Source organism: Pseudopipra pipra, chromosome 4 (genome assembly GCF_036250125.1).
Source record: "Pseudopipra pipra isolate bDixPip1 chromosome 4, bDixPip1.hap1, whole genome shotgun sequence".
Lineage (NCBI taxonomy): Eukaryota > Metazoa > Chordata > Aves > Passeriformes > Pipridae > Pseudopipra > Pseudopipra pipra.
In genome coordinates this window covers 12,325,717-12,344,388 of record NC_087552.1, presented here as the reverse complement: position 1 = coordinate 12,344,388, position 18,672 = coordinate 12,325,717, and the positions used below count along the sequence as shown (strand labels likewise).

Genomic DNA, 18,672 nt, shown 5'->3' with positions numbered 1-18,672 from the left:
AGTGACTGAATTTCAGAGGTGACCCCAGTATGTTTAGCAGCAGCAGGAGAGGAGATCCTATTCTTTATTTTCATCTACTGCTTTCTAGCTAGCAACAAAGCTGCTTGAGACACCTCTCTAAACACTACCCCGAGCTAGGTTTGCAAGCTCTATTTTTTTTGGCAACAGTTGCAAAAATAATCTACACCCTTGTCTTTCCAGCAGTGAAACTTTAACTGGGCTCCTTGTTCACTGACATTTGACTATTGCCGGGGCTTCTAAAGCCCAACCATCAAGTTTCAGATTTCCTATCACACAGCGGAGGTGTTTTAGTGTAGGATGTAGATAGAGCTTAGTGTGAGATGTATCTCTGTTTAGCTTTTTTTCTTTTTAAATCAATGAGTGACCTGGGACTAAACTGTGGCAGTATACAGGGGGAAAAAGTAAACCCAGCCGTCATCAGCGAGCGAGACATACGGGAATACATTAGTTTGCATGTTGTAATTAAGGTGAATGTTTATGTTAGGCTCCAGTACACCTTCCCAATAAAGACTTAGAATTTGCATGCCCAGTAATTCTGTCTAGGAGTCACTCACTATATGTAGACTAGTACTGGGTGTCCCTGTTTGCACCAGTGGTAGGCTAATTGTATTATGGTGGTAGGTAGAAGACATATGGAAAAAGGTAAAATTGTGTTTAGGGAAGGGAAGAACAATGCTTTACTAGTCAGCGCCAATTTATGCCAACTCTGTAGTAGAGTGACAATCCTGAGGTTATGGAAGATTGGAAATAGAGGTAGGCCACCTTTCTGCAAGGTTTATATATCAATTTGTTCAGCATCAGAATTTGTTGCTCACAGGTTATTCTGAGAGTATTAAAAACTTGCTAAATTCTCTTATTATTTTTTAACCATCATGCTTCAAAGTACATACTGCCTTTTAAGAATTTGCAAGTGCTGTTAGTTTTCTAACTTGCTGCCTCTTTAAAGCATTCACTCTGTGAAAGCTTGTATGCAATAGTCATTTAAGAAAAAAATTCTAAAACTTAAGACAAGGTAGTTCTCTAAATTTTTGTTGTTGCTGTAGCAACTGTTTAACAAACTACCTCCACTTTTGTTGTTTAGTGTATGCTTGAAACATGGTACCACTCTATGAACAAAATAATCTGAAGATAAGTAGTTTACCACAAGCAAAAGTAAAATCTAGTCTTTCACTAAGTAAACACTTTGCTTCATAAGTAACCAACTTGACTGGAAAGTGATCTGAAGACAGTGCTACTTAGGAGGAAAGAAAATGAGAATGTTTTTAAACTGGTTGTGCTTCTGTCATCTGATACAGCCTTGTGAAGGATAGGGCGTTTTGTCCTAAAGGACAATTGGAAAAGGGGCCAATTTAAACACCTCAGATAAACAGTTTTGGATTTTCACTCTTTGAAAAACAAAACCAAAAACATGCAAAGAGCAATTAGACACACACAAAGCCCCAAGCAGTGGTTTTCCAGACTTTCCATCCCAGTTTAAAATAAAACTTTATGAAAAAATTACTTAGCCTTGTTTTAGGAATTATCATAATGAAAAAGTTTGTATTGAGTTAGGTGGGCAGTCAGTATTCTTGAAAATACTGCTAGTGAATGCGTGGTGAAAGATGTAATCTGTGATTTCTTTCTGTCATACTTGTTTGTGTTGCTGTAGTACAATGTTGACTAATTTTTGGACTGATGTTTCTTGTGCCAGTCTAGATACTGTCTTTCTTTCTCTAGGGAATTAAAAACAACCCAGCCCAAGACAGCTTGTGGGCAGTTTCTTCTTATCACACTGTGCTTAGATAGCTGCATACTAATAGGAATCCCTGTTTACCATGATATAAAAGCAATAATGTAAACTGTGATGTCTGTGTAATAGAGATGTTTACAATGGTAGCAAATAAAGAACGGGTTATTCCAAAATATTGTCAGCATTAGTGTGTTTGGCCTGCTAGGAAATGTAAGAGCTTTCACTTAGCTGTGCTCTCTGTTCATGCACCTGCACTGGGATGTGAGAGAAAGCTTTTTCCTAGCTTTTTTTTTTTCTTTCCCTCCCCTCTCCACTCCCCTGCAGCTCCAAGAACTTGTTTAGAGGTCTCTGGTTCTTGTACTGGGCTTGTATTTGTGCCTAGGAAAATAGGCATTGTTAGGAAATAATACTACAGCACCAACTGTTGAAATGGTGGGCAGCAGAACATCTGTATGCATGGAAGCTGAACTGGAAAACACAACAACAGCTGGAACAAAGGCCAGCTGGCTCACATACACCTCCTAGTTTTTAGATCAGCATCCAAGATATGTACTTTAAATCAAACACAAGAAGAAAGGAGTAAGATTTAAATCTGATTGTGAGATCCACACAGAAGGTGTTTGTTTGTACCTCTCAAGATAAGTCCAATACCACAGACAAACAAGCTTACACCCAAGTCCACTTGGTATCTTACATCTAACAGGAAATGGGAAAAGTGGGAAAGTGGGAAAGTCCGAGTTTGACACATCTTACAGATTTGGGAGTACTACAGCCTGGAACACTCCCTCACTCCCTGTTACCCTGAATGAAGTCTCAGCCACAGTGCATTGCTGCACAGACCAACATCCTGGGAGGCCAGAGGAGATGCTTCCTGCTTGGCTTAGCAGAGGGGCTTCCCAGCCCTCAGCTCACTTTGTTCTACACCCCAGTAGAAAGGTGGCAGCATCCCTTTTGTCACATTCTTTTGGTCCAGGCCACAGAAAACAGACCTCACTTCCTTGAAAAGAGCACATACAAATGGCATAGTGGGGTGGAAGGAGACAGAGAGGGGCTTTGCTGCGTTTCTTTAGCTGGAGTGCCACATTACTCTCCAGGGATGGAGCTGAGTTTTGATTTTTGAATGAAAGAAAAAATTACACAGATGGGCTGCTGCAAGTGGTAGAGGTTTATTACTGCTTTTTTTTCAGTTCCTTTTTAAATCCTTACTTCAAAAGCTCTGTTTTAGGCTTTAAAAGAAAACCGAAAACCAAACCCACCCCCACAAAAAAACCCAAAAAACCTCACAAGAGCAATTTTGTTTGAAGGACCTGAAAGTTAACTCTCAGAGGCAACTCGAAATGTGGTTTTGTTCAGGGGAGCAAAACTCCAAGAACAAAATTTGCAAGCTGGAGAACAACTCTAGAGAACATTTCTGGAGAAAGAAGGAGAAACCCTCAAAACCCTCAGAGGTTGGTGTTCTTTTTTTTTTTTTTTAAACCTCTGTGTGTGCTGGTGTGCCTTCATCTCCATACAAGCTAAGTTAAATAATTTGCTTGGGTTTTTTTCAGTTCATTTGTATCTCTCAGGCAGCCTTTTTTTCTGCTTCTGAGGTAATTTTCTTCACAGTGGCTGGTATGGGGCTGTGTTTCGGATTTGTGCTGAGCACAGGGTTGATAATACAGAGATGTTTTTGTTGTTGCTGAGCAGGGCTCACACAGAGCCAAGGCCTTTTCTGCTTTTCACACTGACACGCTGGTGAGGAAGTTGGGGGTGCAGGGATAGTTGGGAGGAGACACAGCTGGGACAGGTGACCCCAAATGACCAAAGGGATATGCCAGATCTTATGGCATCATGCTCAGTATATACAGTAGAGGGAAGAAGAAGGAAGGGAGGGACCTTTGGAGTTAAGGTGCTTATCTTCCCAAGTAACCACTATGGTTGATGGGGCCCTGCTCTCCTGGAGATGGCTGAACACCTGCCTGCCCATGGGAAGCCGTGAATTGATTCCTTGTGTTGCTTTGCTTGTGTGTAGGGCTTTTGCTTTCCCTATTAAACTGTCTTTATCTCCACCTATGAGCTTTCTGGCTTTTACCCTTCTAATTCTCTCCCCCATCCCCCTGGTGGGGGACTGAGCAAGTGGCTGCGTGGGGCTTGGTGGCTGGGGTTAAACCATGACATTAGAAGTCTTAATTGCCACTTGAACCACGTAACACTTGACTAAAGACTATCTTCTAGTGGAAAGAAACAGAAATAGCAGAATAGAAGGAAAGTTTTATTCCAAGCAGAGGATAAGGCTCAGTAATAGACAACACTGCTTCACTTTCATTCTCACTATAATATGTCTGCACGTACCTAAACTGGTGAGCTCTAGTCACAGACCAGGCTTCTCCCACAGCACCAGGTGTTGACATCAGGATTCAAAGGAAGGCCCCAGACACTGGAACCTCATACTCTAGCTAAGCAAAAGGCCAGGATACTACAGCATGCTCTGCCATAGGCTGAGCTAACCCACCAACTCATACACGATTCCTCAGTATTTTCTCATTTTTTCAGATGTTTTACTCTAAGCTCAACTAGTCCACATTTCTTACAAAAGTGGATACAACAGCATTAACCAGCTTTTAGTGTTAATACTTAATTTCTGATAAAAGGCATCTTCTACCAGCATACCTTGTTATTACTGAATTACGAGTAACTGGAACAGACATCATCATGGTTGTCACTCACAGGGATGCCACAAGTTTGCAGAGTAACAGCACTGGAACTCACCAAGGCATGTACAACCCAAACTGGCAGGGACTTGGTGAGCTGTGCTCTCTACCTGTAATACACTGGGACAGCCACAGGTGCCTCCTCTAACCTACTGCTCTCCCAATTAGGCAGGTTGTAGATTTACAGTGCTCATGCACCGGCTTCATTTTGTTGCTCTGTGCATTCTGACGGAATTGAAACTCTTCCCAACAGTTTCTTGTTGGTTACTGTATTGCACCTACTGCTGACACCCAATTACCACAGTTTCAGTATGATGCTACAAGATTACACATTAGTAAGTAGCAAAGGCCCTATGACAGGAGGCATCCAGAGGCTTGCAGAGTACCCAGCAGAAGAACCAGACCTGGCTGCAAAACCTTCCATGCAAAAGCACTGTCTCTTTGCTTGTCCAACTGCTTTAAGGCTATTCCCTTCTCTGTCACAGTTCCGTACATGTCACACCATATACACCACACCAGCCTCTGCCATCTAAATTTATGACACAACACCCAACATCTATTATAAAAGAAGCTCCAGCATCACTGTTTAAGAACTCATAAAGTGTTTTTCTCTTTACAACAGATTTGATGTTAATTTTTTGCTAAGTTTAATACATCACATAATGAGCTTCCTGTCTGCGTAACACAACCTGTATAAAAACAAACCTTTACAAGTCTCAAAAACAACCCTCAGCTCTAATACCTGGAATTCAAGAGCTGTAAGATGTTACAATGAAGGAAATAAGTGCCACAGAACTTCCATGTGTTATCAGCATCTGACTAAGCTGAAAGACAGACTGGAAGAAAATTTGAGAATATTTCCTTATGGTTTTGTTTGTTTGCCTGGCTGGTTTCATTTGGTTTTGGAGTTTTTTTTAATACAGAAAGCTCTATAAAACAGCAGCCCCAACTGAACTCTACAGTTCACAGGTTAAAGAGACTGTGCTTTCCAAGCACAGAAAGCACAAGGCACAGGTACTTGTAAAAAACCATACTCACTTTCTGTGTAGGACACCTGCACATACAGATTAGACTTTCAAAATACTCACATTTTCTCACAGGTTTCACATCACTGTATGCTGGTCAGTTGAACTCTTCTGTAGCTTTCCATTCACCAGCTCCCAGGCAGCTACTAAAGAACAGGTCACAGCAGATGATGTCATCAAGTAGGCATCTGCCAGGTGGCTGTTTACTGTGGTTCTGATCAGGTGAGAAGCCTGGAGAAAATCAGCTCACCTGGCTGCTCCCTACAGCAAAGACAGTCTTAAAGATGACCTGGCTCACACTTAGGAGCTTTGCTGACATGATCATGAAGGTAAGGAAGGCTACTAGAGCAAAACAGAAAGAAGTTGCCTTGTAAAATGGCTCTTGTTACACCAGGCATCCACTTGTGGATGCCTCTTCTTGTTAACAGGAGTCGTAACAGCAAAATAATTCTCATGGTACGTTGCATCCCCTGCCCTGCGGGTGGGGTGTGGGACAAAGCTGACAAGGCCTTCTGAGATAAAGAAAGGTTTTTGAGCTGTAGTCTGTGTGTCTCTAGGGGTGTGTGGAAGCTTGCTGGTAGGCTTAAATTCACTTTAGCATAACAGACACCTAAAAGAGAAATACTTCAGGGATCTGCAAATCTAAAAAGGTCAGTAGTCCACTTAAGGATGTTAACTCTTAGTGCTGAAGACTTCCATTATAGCTTATTCAGCTGCCAGGCATTACAATAAAGCACCCCACTCTGGCCTCGGCATCTTAAGTTAAAACAAAGCCACAGTCTTCAAAATGGTAATTATGGCTTCAAATTAATGTCATTATTTGAATGAATATCGTTATTTGATACACATGTAAACTAACCCACATAGTCTCATACACAGACCATAGTGCTTTTTCATACTGTTACATGTATACACACTTGAATTTGTCTGTGTAATAAACCACAACCACCTGCTTTTCCCTCTAGCATGACTTTTAATAGTTAAAAATCAAATCTGTGCAGAGTGTACTTTATTTGTTCACATTACCTATTTGTGGTTAAAAACCACTTCATCTGACAGTTTAAAAGCATTCTTTTAAAACAAAGGAATTAAACATAGCTTGTGCTAAAAAAATCTGCAAGTTACATGGATGCAATATTATACAGGAGTATAAAAAAATCAACAGTATTCTACAGAAAATATTCTCAAAACAGCAAATAAAGATTAGGCATGTAGGCATGATCCTGAACCGAACAAATATCAATTAAAAAACAGCTAACAAAATTTAAAAAAAAATCCTGAATTTCTGTATAAAAAAAGCAAGGATTCAAAGTGCAGGTGCTCCAGTTTTCATTTGAACATATTATTCAGTAAGTCAATACAGGATACTATTCATTTTATATAAAGTGACAGTGTTCTCAGTAAGACTTAAACATTCAGTTACATTATCTTGCAGATTTTTTTTCATTACTGCTACTTTACACTGTAGTAAATAAAGACTTATGCAATACAGGCTTTCATTTTCTTAATCTAACAAGAATATAATAGGTTGGTGGTAATGGTTAGTTTTAAGAGCTAAGCTATATTTGCTGCAGATCAGCCTTAGAAGTAGATATATATTTTTTTTTTTTAAACTTTTAAAAACAGATTTCAAATTTTAAAAAGAGACTCTACCAATCTGTTCTGGGACCTGCATATACTGTCTTTGGAGCACACCAGCAAAGCTTCCAAGTCCACTGGTTAGGAACACAGCTCTGGGCAGGGTCATGCTGGAAATCTTTCTTTGGTGGCTGCAGCTGGGAAAGGGCTCTCTCTGCCAAGCTGAACCCAGGGAAAGGCAAAAGGGCTTTGCTTTCCATCAGAGCAGAAACCATCACATTTACCCACATTTGCCTGGTGTGCCAGCTAGATTTGGGATGGACTTCTCACTTTTACTTGAGCATACCAGTCTCAGGCAGAGGAAGTTAGGAGCCAGGCAGGTGTCACTGAAGTGGTCTTTCATACATTCAAAAAAATAAAATTGAAGCATACATTAGAAACCTCTTTGAAAAAATTATATGAAATAAAATTATTCTTCAGGGATGTTGCCTGGAACTTAATTTCACCTGAGGTCCTTTTCAGGTTGACAGCATCCCTTTAAATTTTAGGTTTTTCCCATTTTGTTGATTTTTTTTTTCCCAAGAACCAGATCTCTATATATGTCTATTTAAAAAATGCACATAAATATTGGCATTAAGGTTACATTTAGAAATTCAGAACTTATCTTTACCATTATATATTGACAGCAAGATTAATAATACACACACTTCACTGACAACCGTTATTTTTTTTTCTGTATTTTGAATAAAATTTGCATTTGTGTAACATTTCCCACAGAAAGAGTGATTATACTTCAAGATAGTTAAGTCTGCACCCCAACATTTTCACATTAGTGAAAACAATCATGTTCTGAAAATACCAGGGCCTGTGCCAGGTACTAATAAATACAGAATAAGAAAAAAAAAAAAGAAAATAAAAACCCCGACTGCCTTTTATCCCGACATAGTAGAGATTTCATAGTCACTGGCCGAGGTTATGGGTCTGCCCCTCATCCTTACGTTTTTAGCATTGGTAATCCTAGCCATCATGGACACAGGCTTGTCAAAGTACCTCACCAGCGCTGGCTCAGTCAAAAGGGAGGCTAAAAACTGCTCGAAGGTGATGGCCCAGTCCCTGTCGATGCTCGTGCTCCTGCGGAGAGCGGTGCCGTGGTTGCTCCGCACCAGAACCGTGTCCTCGCCGATGTCCTCGCAGTGCAGCTTCTCCTCCTCGTGCGAGCCCGCGCTCAGCACCGAGTAGGAGGACATGGAGCTGTCGTCTTTCGTGTCATCATCGGAAATGAGCATGGAGGAACAGGCCCCGTTGTCCCTGGGGGAAGAGTCGTCGAGCTTAATGTCTTCCATCTGCATGCCCAGGGCGCTGTCGGGGCAGACGGCCTCCTCCTCGCTGCTTTGGAGCGGCTTGTGCTGCTCCAGGGGGTACTGCTGATGCTCCTTCTTCTGAAACAGCTCGCTCTGGAGAGCTTTGCTGCAGCTGTTGCTGCTGCTGTCCGCCTCGTTGGCGGGCTGCACGCTGAAGAGCTTGCCCACTTCACCGATCTCCAAAAGCAGGCTGGTCACAGCAGCGGTGGCGTGGTACAGGTCCTGCTCGTTGGGGTCCTCGCTGAACATGTTGTACATCGTCTTGCACAGCTCAATGAACTGTCCCTGAACACGGAGGGAGGAAACATTAATGAGAGCAGGAAACAAATCAGGCTGACGTCTACTAAATCAGTTTTAAAAGTCTGGAATTGAGGCATGAGAACAGTTTGTGTGATTAAACTAAAACTGGGAATAATTTGAGTGCAGTCTAGAAAGCATTTCCTGTGACTGGGCAGTTAGATGTGTTGCCTGTCTCAAAGCTATTTAGAATAAACCATTGGATGTTTCGTCCACCATATGACAAATATAATTCTCTGCGGCCACAGGGGGGCAACAGAGGGTGAGCAGTGAGACACAGCATTCATTTTGGTGGATTTTCTTGTAGGAATGATGCTAAGTATAACTAGGGGTCTGCTAAAACCAATGAGAAGTAATGAAAAATTAAATAAGACCTGCAGCACTCTTTAACTGACAGGGGTAACTTAGTTGGACGCAAGTCTTTAGAAATTCAAAACTCATGAATTAAACAGGAAGAAGATTTGCTCAGGGCTACCTAAAGTAAGAATCATTGTTCTACAGGGAATAAACCTTCCCTACATGCTCTGGAGGGAACAGCTATCCCAATGGGTCTCCTCCTCCTTAGCAGCTGTGGATCTGAGGGGAATGAAACTGGCAGTATAAATCACAAAACATAAAATGCTTCTTTCAGTTTATGCGTATCAGACATTATTAGCTAGCTGGCGATATTCAATGTCACATCACCCTTTGTCTAGAGATCAAATTAATGTTATCATTCCTATATGTGTGTGTCTCATTTTTGGGATGTTTTGGGAGCTGAATGCCAGTTACAATACTTTGAAAACAACTAACTTCTGTAATCAGCTGATTGCTGCTCTGTGGTAAAAATGATCTGCCTCAAAATAAAACCTTTGTTCAGTGTTAATTGAATATTTATACATATGTGAAGAAAGTTTAACGCTAATGAAAAATAAGTAACTGTCAACAGAAGTACCTGATTCAGCTTGGGCAAATCCTTTGCGTTTTTGGCTTTGGATTTATTCTCCTGGCTCCACATTCTCAGGTAATTTCGATTCTCTTGTGAGCTCTTCTTGCCTATTGGCAACAAATTACCCATATATGCAGGAAAAAGTCAATGAAGAAACCTTAAATTAATACTTTTTTTTCCATGTTCAAAAGGAGCATCTTTACAAGAAACGAAAGATGTAACTCACATGGAGACACCATGCATACCTTTGTCTGTTTTCAGACTCACTGTAACAAACCCATCATCTACTCCTTGTTTGTTCCTGCTGTCTAGGCCAACAACTAGGAAGTGGAGGGGCAGGGGGAGAGAGAGATCAGCGTGGTTTTAGATACATACATAGTTTTCATGTGTACAGTGCAAAATAAGAAAATGTTTACACTGCAGAAAATGGAGAGCAAAAATGATAGGAATAAATGATGATTTTTGCTTATTCTTAAACCTGCTGACATATTTCATTTAATTTATAATATCACTAATAAGCCTTGAACCATCTTAAATTTTGTTTGTGTAGTACAATGATTAGCCTGTGTTACCACAACACAGACAACTTCTAGCATGATGTATGTTTGGTGATTATATTAATGCACTTTCTCTTGTCTCTCAGGACTTAAAATTGCCATTTCTAGTCTATTAAACTCCTACCCATATTTTCAAACAACCTTCCTCCCCCTTGTAACCTGAAGAATATTTTCCTTGAATCAGAGAGAAACTTCACATCAAATATCTCAAGAAAGATAATGCCATTTAAGGCAACAGCAACAAGACACTGCCTCTCATCAGGGCACAAAAAGATTTCAAACTGCTGAACTACATTTTGATGTTTTAGTCTCAGTTTCACAGAATATTTTAAGTTCTGATCCAAACATATCGTGAAAGTTAATATATCTATTCTTATTCTCCATCAACACATATATGCTGGACTTATCCCAAAACTACATCTATTACAACACACTTGATGACATTATTCTGCAAGTACTTCTGCAAAGCACAGTCCAGGGTGGCTTGTGGTGTAAACATGCCTGCACCTCTAAGAATATAAAATATATACAAATACTTCACACTTCCTTTTACAGGGAATACTTCACTTGCAAAGTTTAACCCAATTAAAAAGTAGCATATGTTGTTTGAAATGCATTACCTCATCTTTTCATGCCCAAGACAAAAGATGCCTACCGTGTGTACACTCTGGTGTGATGTCTTCAAAAAAGTACTGAGTGGCTTCAAAAGCAGAGTCTGGCTCTTCTTGCTCAGGGGACGGATCTAAGGAATATAGTAAATATATTTCATTAACAATTCCACCCTTAATCAAAAACAAAAAGATATTTCCATTCATACATGGAGAATGCCAGTTTCTAGAAGTAAAAGTGTGAGGATGGGATGGACTAGGAATCATCTCTTTTCAGCTCACAGGAAATGAACAGCTGGACCTGAACTGTCTTCTCCCCAATATCTAGTACTGTCTAAAAAGGAGCTGCCTGCCTTCAGAGGTTGGCTTACCCATCTTCCCATGTCTACTTCCATTACTTTCTTCTGTGTAGCTCAGTGTGTCCTAAGCAGGGTATCAACTCCTTCCCAGCTGGAAACAGTCTGTCATGATTTGTTATGAGCTTACCAGTCCCCAAATACCAGAAACTGCATTTTTAAAAAGAGATCTGTTATAGTTCAATATTTTTTTAAAGTATTTAAAGCTTTTTTTCCCCCTGTTTAATTAATGAATCAGTCATGCCTACCTCCAAGCAAAGCCAGCTGGGAGCAATCAGGGACTCATGCTCAAAGCACATGAAGGTGAATGTCCTCCTAAAGCCTTTAGACATCTCTACCAGAGCATGTAAATGGACACTAGACTTAAACCACCCAAGCAGTTGCAACGTACTTAAAATTGCAGGTTCAGTGAGGACAGCAATAGGTTCTTTACGGCACTTGCGTGACAAGACAGAGAGGATACAGTTCCAGGATATCATTTTCTTCAGAGGCAAAATTGTTTTGAGATGTTTTCGTCCCCTCTCCACCCTAATCTGCCTCTCTCACTTAGCTGAGTCCAAGTTTGTACAGCTCCCTGGAAAACACATCTATGAAACCATCTGGAGCTTCCCTCTGCAAACACTTGTGTCAGCCCAGAGGGGAAACCAAGAACAAAGCCTGGGGACAGAAACGAGGAACCAGGGCATGCAGGAACATTTCAAACTAGCTTTGATATTAAATAAAGTGCATTATTATGGTAACAAAGGTTGAAGAACACTGTATTTATGCATGGGGGATATCACCAACCCCAGATCAACAGGTAGAAGACACATATAAATGGCCTGTGTGTGGCCTGAGCAATAGAGGGCTGTGTGGGTGCTTTCAGACTTTTCAAATCTCTGTCTGGTTATGGTAGAAGCTCTTTATTTTACTACTGCATAAACAGCTACAATAGTTCCAACAAATTAATTTTTAATTGGGAAAGCTAGTCATAAACAACTCTGCTCCAAATTCCTGTTCTCAACAAGACAACAGCTATTTTAACATCATTTACTTACCAGGCAAAACATGCATTTTATACAGTAGCTTCAGCTTCTCTGTAAGATCTCCATGGCATGCTGCACCTAAACAGCATTACATACAGTACATTAATACTCAGCATTCAATGCCATTTTATTTATTATTGCTGCAATATTTTGGTTTAGAAGCTGCTACATTTACTCTGGGAAGCACTGTAGTCCCTTTACGGACCAAAATCATAAGGCAGTCACTTGATATGTAAGATTATACAATCTGCAGTAGAAATAGCAAGAGAACACAGACCGATTTACCCTGAATTTTGTATTTCAACCTTGGGTCCTTCATTAAATGCCTATTTTATAGTGCTCAAAAATAAGCTATGGTCATGGCATTGCCACCCCAGAAAGGCCTCCGGCTGAAAGTTAACAAGAACTTTTTGTGTGGACTTCAAACTTTCTAATCTGAGGATCCAATAAAAACATCACAAGACTCAGAGCAATAAGATATTTACTGAAAAAAGAGAGAAATTCAAGTAAACAGCATTTATCATAGCTTAGCCATGGGCTAAACTGATGTTCAGGCAACACTTTCTAGTGATTTATCCCTATTCCTTTCTGGTTAACACCATAATTAGCTGTATGAAATCCAAGTGGTCTACTGTAGCCCCTCCTTCCAATTAATTAAACGGATAGTAGTTAATTTTAAAGTAATGAAATAACTGATAATCAGACTTCTTAATAAATCTCACTTGTTGTGACACGCTATTCATAAACAAATGAATTAACCTTCAATAATTAGGTTATGCAGAGATTTATTTTACTTTATAGATGACTGTGTCAATTTGCCTCTGCTATGTGCAAACTACAATGTGTGGTTTGGCAAATCCTACCAATCACAGTCTCTTGTAAAGCTGAATGGTACAATAAATACTGACATTAGGCCAAAGGATTGAGCACATCTACATTAGCCATTTTGCTTTCAGCTTAGTGTTTTAAGCACAAAACCTTGTTATGTTCCTCTCTGGTGCACCATGCCGTGCAGATAATGCTTTCCCTTGTATTGAAACCATGCCTTAGCTCATGCCCCCAGACACCAGGTGAAGTGCCCCACTGCTAAAGGCAACCTGAAATAACCGAAGCATGGAATTGCCTGCAGTTCTGCATCCTCCAGCAACAGCTAGGGAAGCAGTCACCAGGGCACAGGGTGACACATGTAGGCTGCTTGTTCCTCTCTCTGTCCCCAGATGAGAACTGAAAAAGCTCAGTTGCTACTGCTTTTCACCTGAGATGAATCTGTGCGTGCTTCCTAATGTCAGGCCCTTTCTTTCCCCTCAAAACTACGGAGAGCATTGCCAGCAGGTCGAAGGAAGTGATCCTGCCCCTCCACTCAGTCCTACTGAGGCCACACCTGGAGTCCTCTGTCCAGTTGTGGGCTCCTCCATACATGAAAGACATGGAGCTCCTGGAGCAGGTCCAGCAGAGGACAACACAGCAACACAAAAGTGGTGGCTGCAGTTGCCCCTCCCTTGACCACAGGTGCAGAGTGTTTGTACAGCATTCAGCTCCCTGAAAGCATTGGAGAAGTGGTGAGGTTAACACTCTGCTTTCTGAACATGCTTCCACAATCTGTGGTTGAAGAAAAAGTGTTTTCAAAAAGGAAAAAAAAAATACACTCAGGTACTCCTTGCAAGACACAGTTTTCATGGTGCTGACTTTTGCAGGAGGCTGTGATGAGTGCTGCAGTCAGCAGCAGCCACTGGAGAAGTGGGAGGGCTGCACGTTCTGCAAAGAGAGTATTGCAAAAACATGATGGGAGGCAGGAGACCACTGTGAGTCTGGGTAGAAATCTCTCCAGCTTACTAGGAAGCAGAGTCAACAACTGTCATGCTCTAATTCAGTGTGGTACAGGGGTGCAGGTGAATAACAGCTCATAACCAAGGCTGATAACCCCTTTTGAGCAGCACAACTCCTTAGGCAAATTAATCAAGATCACTCCTTTAGTTGAACTTGCAGTAACATAACACAGAGTAAATGTACAGAAGAATATGCCAGGTAGTTCCATCTTTGCTCAGCTGAGGCCTTAGAGGCACCTGAAGCAGGAAGTCTTTGAGCTATTTGCTGCAGGGACAGTGAAAAGGAAATAGAGATTCCCAGTTGCAGCTACAGCACTCTCATATCCCAAGGATTTCAGACTGACACAGAAGAAAGGGCCATGAGATCACAGCACCACCCTTTGATACCTCCTCTTCACGCAGCTCCTAGAAGAAGCCAGTGGCATCAATGAGAGGTTTTGAAGGAACAAATCCTTATGGTTACATAGAATAACACTATTGAAAGAGAGAGGTGTGAAACAGAAATGCTTCTGGTGCCATGGCTGCTTCAGATGACAACAAGCAGCCTCCAAAATGGGCCATACCTAGAAAGTACTTGGATAAGGACACTTCCTTTAGAAAAGACAGACTTGAGTAATCAGGGCCAGAGTTCAATTCTGCTGTTTGGACTCAGCAAGAAGCGAGAGGGCAGTGCCCACAGGTCACCTCCAGAATGCCCATCCTCTGCCCATGCTTGCCAGGACAGCCACAAGGAAAAGGTGACACAGGCATCTGCTGAGCAGATGCATCTTGCTCCAACAAAACATACTTGTCATATAAGATACTTTCCTAGCCAAAGCATATTGGGTTGGTGAGGCAGACTGAGGCAGCTGATGTTTGTGGAATTATTAAAAGTCCCGGGGCATGGTGAAATATGCTCAAAGAGATCCAGTGTTGTTTCTGTTGACTGTGTTGCCCTTTCTACCATTCATGTGCTCCTTAAACAAAAGGGGTCAGCAGGGTTGACTTTTTTTTAGAAAAAGAAGTTTTCAAGCTACACCACACTGGGCTTAGTTTCTGAAAAAATGTGGGTTTGCAGAACAAGCAGTTTTGATTATTTCACTCATTCAAGATTTTAATTCAGTCATGTTGGTTTATAGCCACATTTGTGCATTTTATATTAATTTCTGTTCACAGCGGTCAACACTGGCCGCTGTTCTTATTACTCATTATTGGTTCCAAAAAATGCTGTCTTAGTCAAAAACTGGTTTATTGCTATTAACAGCACTCTGTTAACAGTAGGAATAGTTAATTCATGGGTCATCAAAAGGCCATTGAGTGTTACCTGGCAGACAGTCCCTCAAATACAAATTGCTGCATCACTGGAGTTTTTGGGTGGTGTGAAGGGGAGGTGTGCAACCAGCTTTACTGTCACATACCTATTTTGTACCTGCAAGAGAGCAGGTGTTACCATCGCTGCACAGAGGTTTCAATGCAAGGCTGTATTTGGAGCCCTAACACTTAAGCATAGTCTTACAAAGAGTTGCTAAAAGCCAGATTGGGAAACCTTTTCTCTCTCAAAAAAGGATCAAAATGTAAAGCTGAAGGAAATGCCAGGTTGCCATGAAATACATGACAGATGGTGAGATGTTGATCACTTACAGGGAACAATTCCTGCTATATTTAAAAAAAGACTGGCCAGCTCCTGCCTCATCTTTGCTTCCTCATGTTATTCCTAAGGCTTGCACATTCCCTGTGTGGTGATACTGACTTTCATGTCCTGAAATCTGGTTTCCTCAAGACCTGCATGGGCCATAACCTTCACAACCAACACTCAGCCTCCTTCTCTGACCTGCACCTCCACTTTCTCCTTTTCAGGTGACCCATCCCGCTCTCAGTCTGCAGCCTTGCTTGCTGATTTCAGAAGGAATACAGGTAGTACCTCCCACTGCAAATACTGTGGGGTGTGTTATCTTCCCCTCATGCAGGAACACACCTATGTGCCACCTCAGCAGACTTCTAAAGAGAAGGACTTCTATTCAGGGGCAAAACTAGCATCCTCACTCTATCCTTTCCCTGCCCCTTACATATGCACACAAATTTCTCAAGAATCTTCTCCATGAACAACTAAGGGAACAAATGCTGCCTCTCTCCTCTTTCCAGAAGCACTAACAAATGGTAAAAATTCCCATCTTTCAGGGAAAGCTTAAGGAACATACAACGAAATGCAGTGTCACTGAGAAAGGAACACTACACAAGAACATACAAAAGGCTTTTCCAAAGGAAATACTCTGATTAGGAGTAATAACACCATTAAGCACACAAATTGGGGTCCATTTCTGCACTGAGAGTTAGTAGTGAGGGAAATCTTCAGATCCTAATGGATGTGCAGTTCAGGTGTTGTCCTTCACCCAGTGTGATACACCACTGGCTAATGCAGATGCAGCTACTGAGACCAGCCTAAACCCCAGTAGGAACCACCGTCACAGGCATGAGAACATGAACTCAACAGAAAAGTAACTTATGCAAATTAGCATTATCTGATAGCTAATATAAAATCTGTGTTTGTGAAGGACAGGATACCCTTCAGAACAAACCATTTTGGTCCCACTATTTTGGAGGTGCCGTGAACCCTCCTTACTTAGCCCAGAGACGAACTCCCGGAAGTTGATGAGCAGGTCTCCATTTTCATCGAGCAGCCTGAACAAGCGGGCAGCCAGGGTATCCGAGTGAGTTCCACACGCCCAGGGAAAGAGGAGAGCGAACATGCCCTTGAACTGCTCGAAGTCAATGCGGTACTGCTCCAGGTAAGGCAGGCTGGGATCGTGCCGCTCAGTGGCATTGCTGTTTCCTCCCCAGTAGCAGCTGGTCAGATGTTCTGCCTGAACAGAGGGTAAATACCATGAGACTGTCAGCACCTCTGTGAACAATTCATCATTAGCAGTGATAAAAAAAACCTCCCGAACTTGTACACACACACATTCTTAAAACAGTGTAAGATAACAGATGTATTTGAATTTTCCTAGCCCTTCCGCTTCTGGAACAGGTTTCTCCTCTAACCAGAATAAAAAGACATCTCTCTATTAAATAAAAAAAAGAAGGCAAATCAAAACTTGTTCTGCCTCCTAAGCAGATGAAACATGAAATTCCCATTTTGAGCAGAGCAGTAAGCAGCTGTGACTTCCACATATACACAGGTTTGTTGTGCTTAGTCACCCTGTTCACTCTCATTACACAGTCAAGTCAGAAAGGGGAGTCCTATGAAATCTTTATTTAATCTCTAATCATATGAAAATAGCTGTTTATTTGAAATATTTTTTGTTGAACTCTAGATTCTCAAAAATACTTAATAATGTACTATTCTACTGAACTCATTGAAGGTTCTGATTTTGGCAGCACCTATTTAAAAACAATTCAGAAGCTTAGAGAAAAAGATACAAGCACTGCCCAGTGATCAACCAGGACTGTCTGACTCGGTCTCACTGATTCCATGGAAGACTGAAAGAAGGTACTGAGGGATTTGGACAGTCACCAGACTTGTCATTTACAGATGGGAAATTAAAAGTAAATAAATTCTTCATGGTATATATATATAAATAAAAAAAAAAATCTCATAACAAAACAGAGGACGAAGGCATCTTAAAACACTGTGCATGAAGGTGAAGTTAAAGCATTTAACTTCTCACCTTTGAATATTCGGATCTAACAGCATTGCTGTTCAATCAACTTACAAGGACACATCACTTTGTAACACTAAATTCCCATGTAACATATTAAAGCATTAACAATGGCAAAAATCAGCTATTGTGACAAGTATTAGCTGTCTCAGACAATAAAACAAAGGTATTTCTCTGCTAAATTCCACAACTTAGGTCAGGCAGAGAGAGACACAGGTTAGGTTTCTAAAGACTGATCAAAAGCCTCTATCTATTCACTTTTTGTTTTCATCAGTGCAGGCATTTTTTTCCATGGTCAAATTATTCATTCATATTACTTCTCCATAGTGAATTATTCACCTCTTGATGTTTTAAAAACAGCTTTTGTTGTTCTTGTTGGTTTTTTGTTGCATGTTTTTGCTTGGTTGGTTTTTTAAAATCAATAATGTAGCAGTTAATTCACGTTTGTATCAAGATACCCCAACAGTAACTCACAGACTTGACTGGTCTTTAGAAAAGACACTGTCCCACAACAAAAATAAACGTTTACATTTCCTGAAGGTATATGATCTTATCTTCACTTAGCTTTACCTTGAAAAGAGCATACAGTTCCTCCAGTTCATCGATAGTAAAAGAAGTCTCTGTCACAATAGTTCGTACCTTTTGAAACATAACATTAACAGTTATGGACTTGAAATCCATGTTTCATTGAAAAAACTAATCTGAATTTCAGAAACTGACTGGCCTTAATATTTGCAAAGAAGATTATTTCAGTACTTACCACGTTGCGCTTTGTAGTATCTTCAAGGGTTTGGATGACTTTTAGCCTTTGTTTGAATCTCATCTGTTCAATTAAATCCGCTCGGATACTGCCAAATTTCTTAAAAGAGAAAAAGTAGTACAGGATAGTCTGTGTATTAATATTCAGAATATTTAGCTTGCCTTTAATGTATTTCAGAAATTAATTGGATTATGTGATATACCACAAATGGAACTGCTGTTAAGGCATTTTTTTTAACACATTACAAAGTTATGAAGACTTTATGAAGATTTTATT

General features: G+C 40.8%; 1 protein-coding gene across 2 annotated transcripts in view; it reads right to left on the bottom strand.

Moving 5' to 3' along the window:
- Positions 1 to 6,457: 6,457 nt before the first annotated feature.
- TBC1D9 (TBC1 domain family member 9) overlaps positions 6,458 to 18,672 on the bottom strand; it is a 53,797-nt gene continuing 41,582 nt past the window's right edge. The window contains exons 14-21 of one of the 2 annotated variants that reach the window (XM_064651576.1): positions 18,397 to 18,495; positions 18,207 to 18,275; positions 16,601 to 16,841; positions 12,188 to 12,253; positions 10,842 to 10,928; positions 9,875 to 9,949; positions 9,636 to 9,736; positions 6,458 to 8,689 (exon numbers count right to left, since the gene is read on the bottom strand). In XM_064651576.1, the coding sequence (XP_064507646.1) occupies positions 7,976 to 8,689; positions 9,636 to 9,736; positions 9,875 to 9,949; positions 10,842 to 10,928; positions 12,188 to 12,253; positions 16,601 to 16,841; positions 18,207 to 18,275; positions 18,397 to 18,495 (1,452 nt within the window). In that variant the 3' untranslated portion in view covers positions 6,458 to 7,975. The remainder of the gene's footprint in view (positions 8,690 to 9,635; positions 9,737 to 9,874; positions 9,950 to 10,841; positions 10,929 to 12,187; positions 12,254 to 16,600; positions 16,842 to 18,206; positions 18,276 to 18,396; positions 18,496 to 18,672) is intronic. The other variant, XM_064651577.1, reaches the window with a different exon arrangement.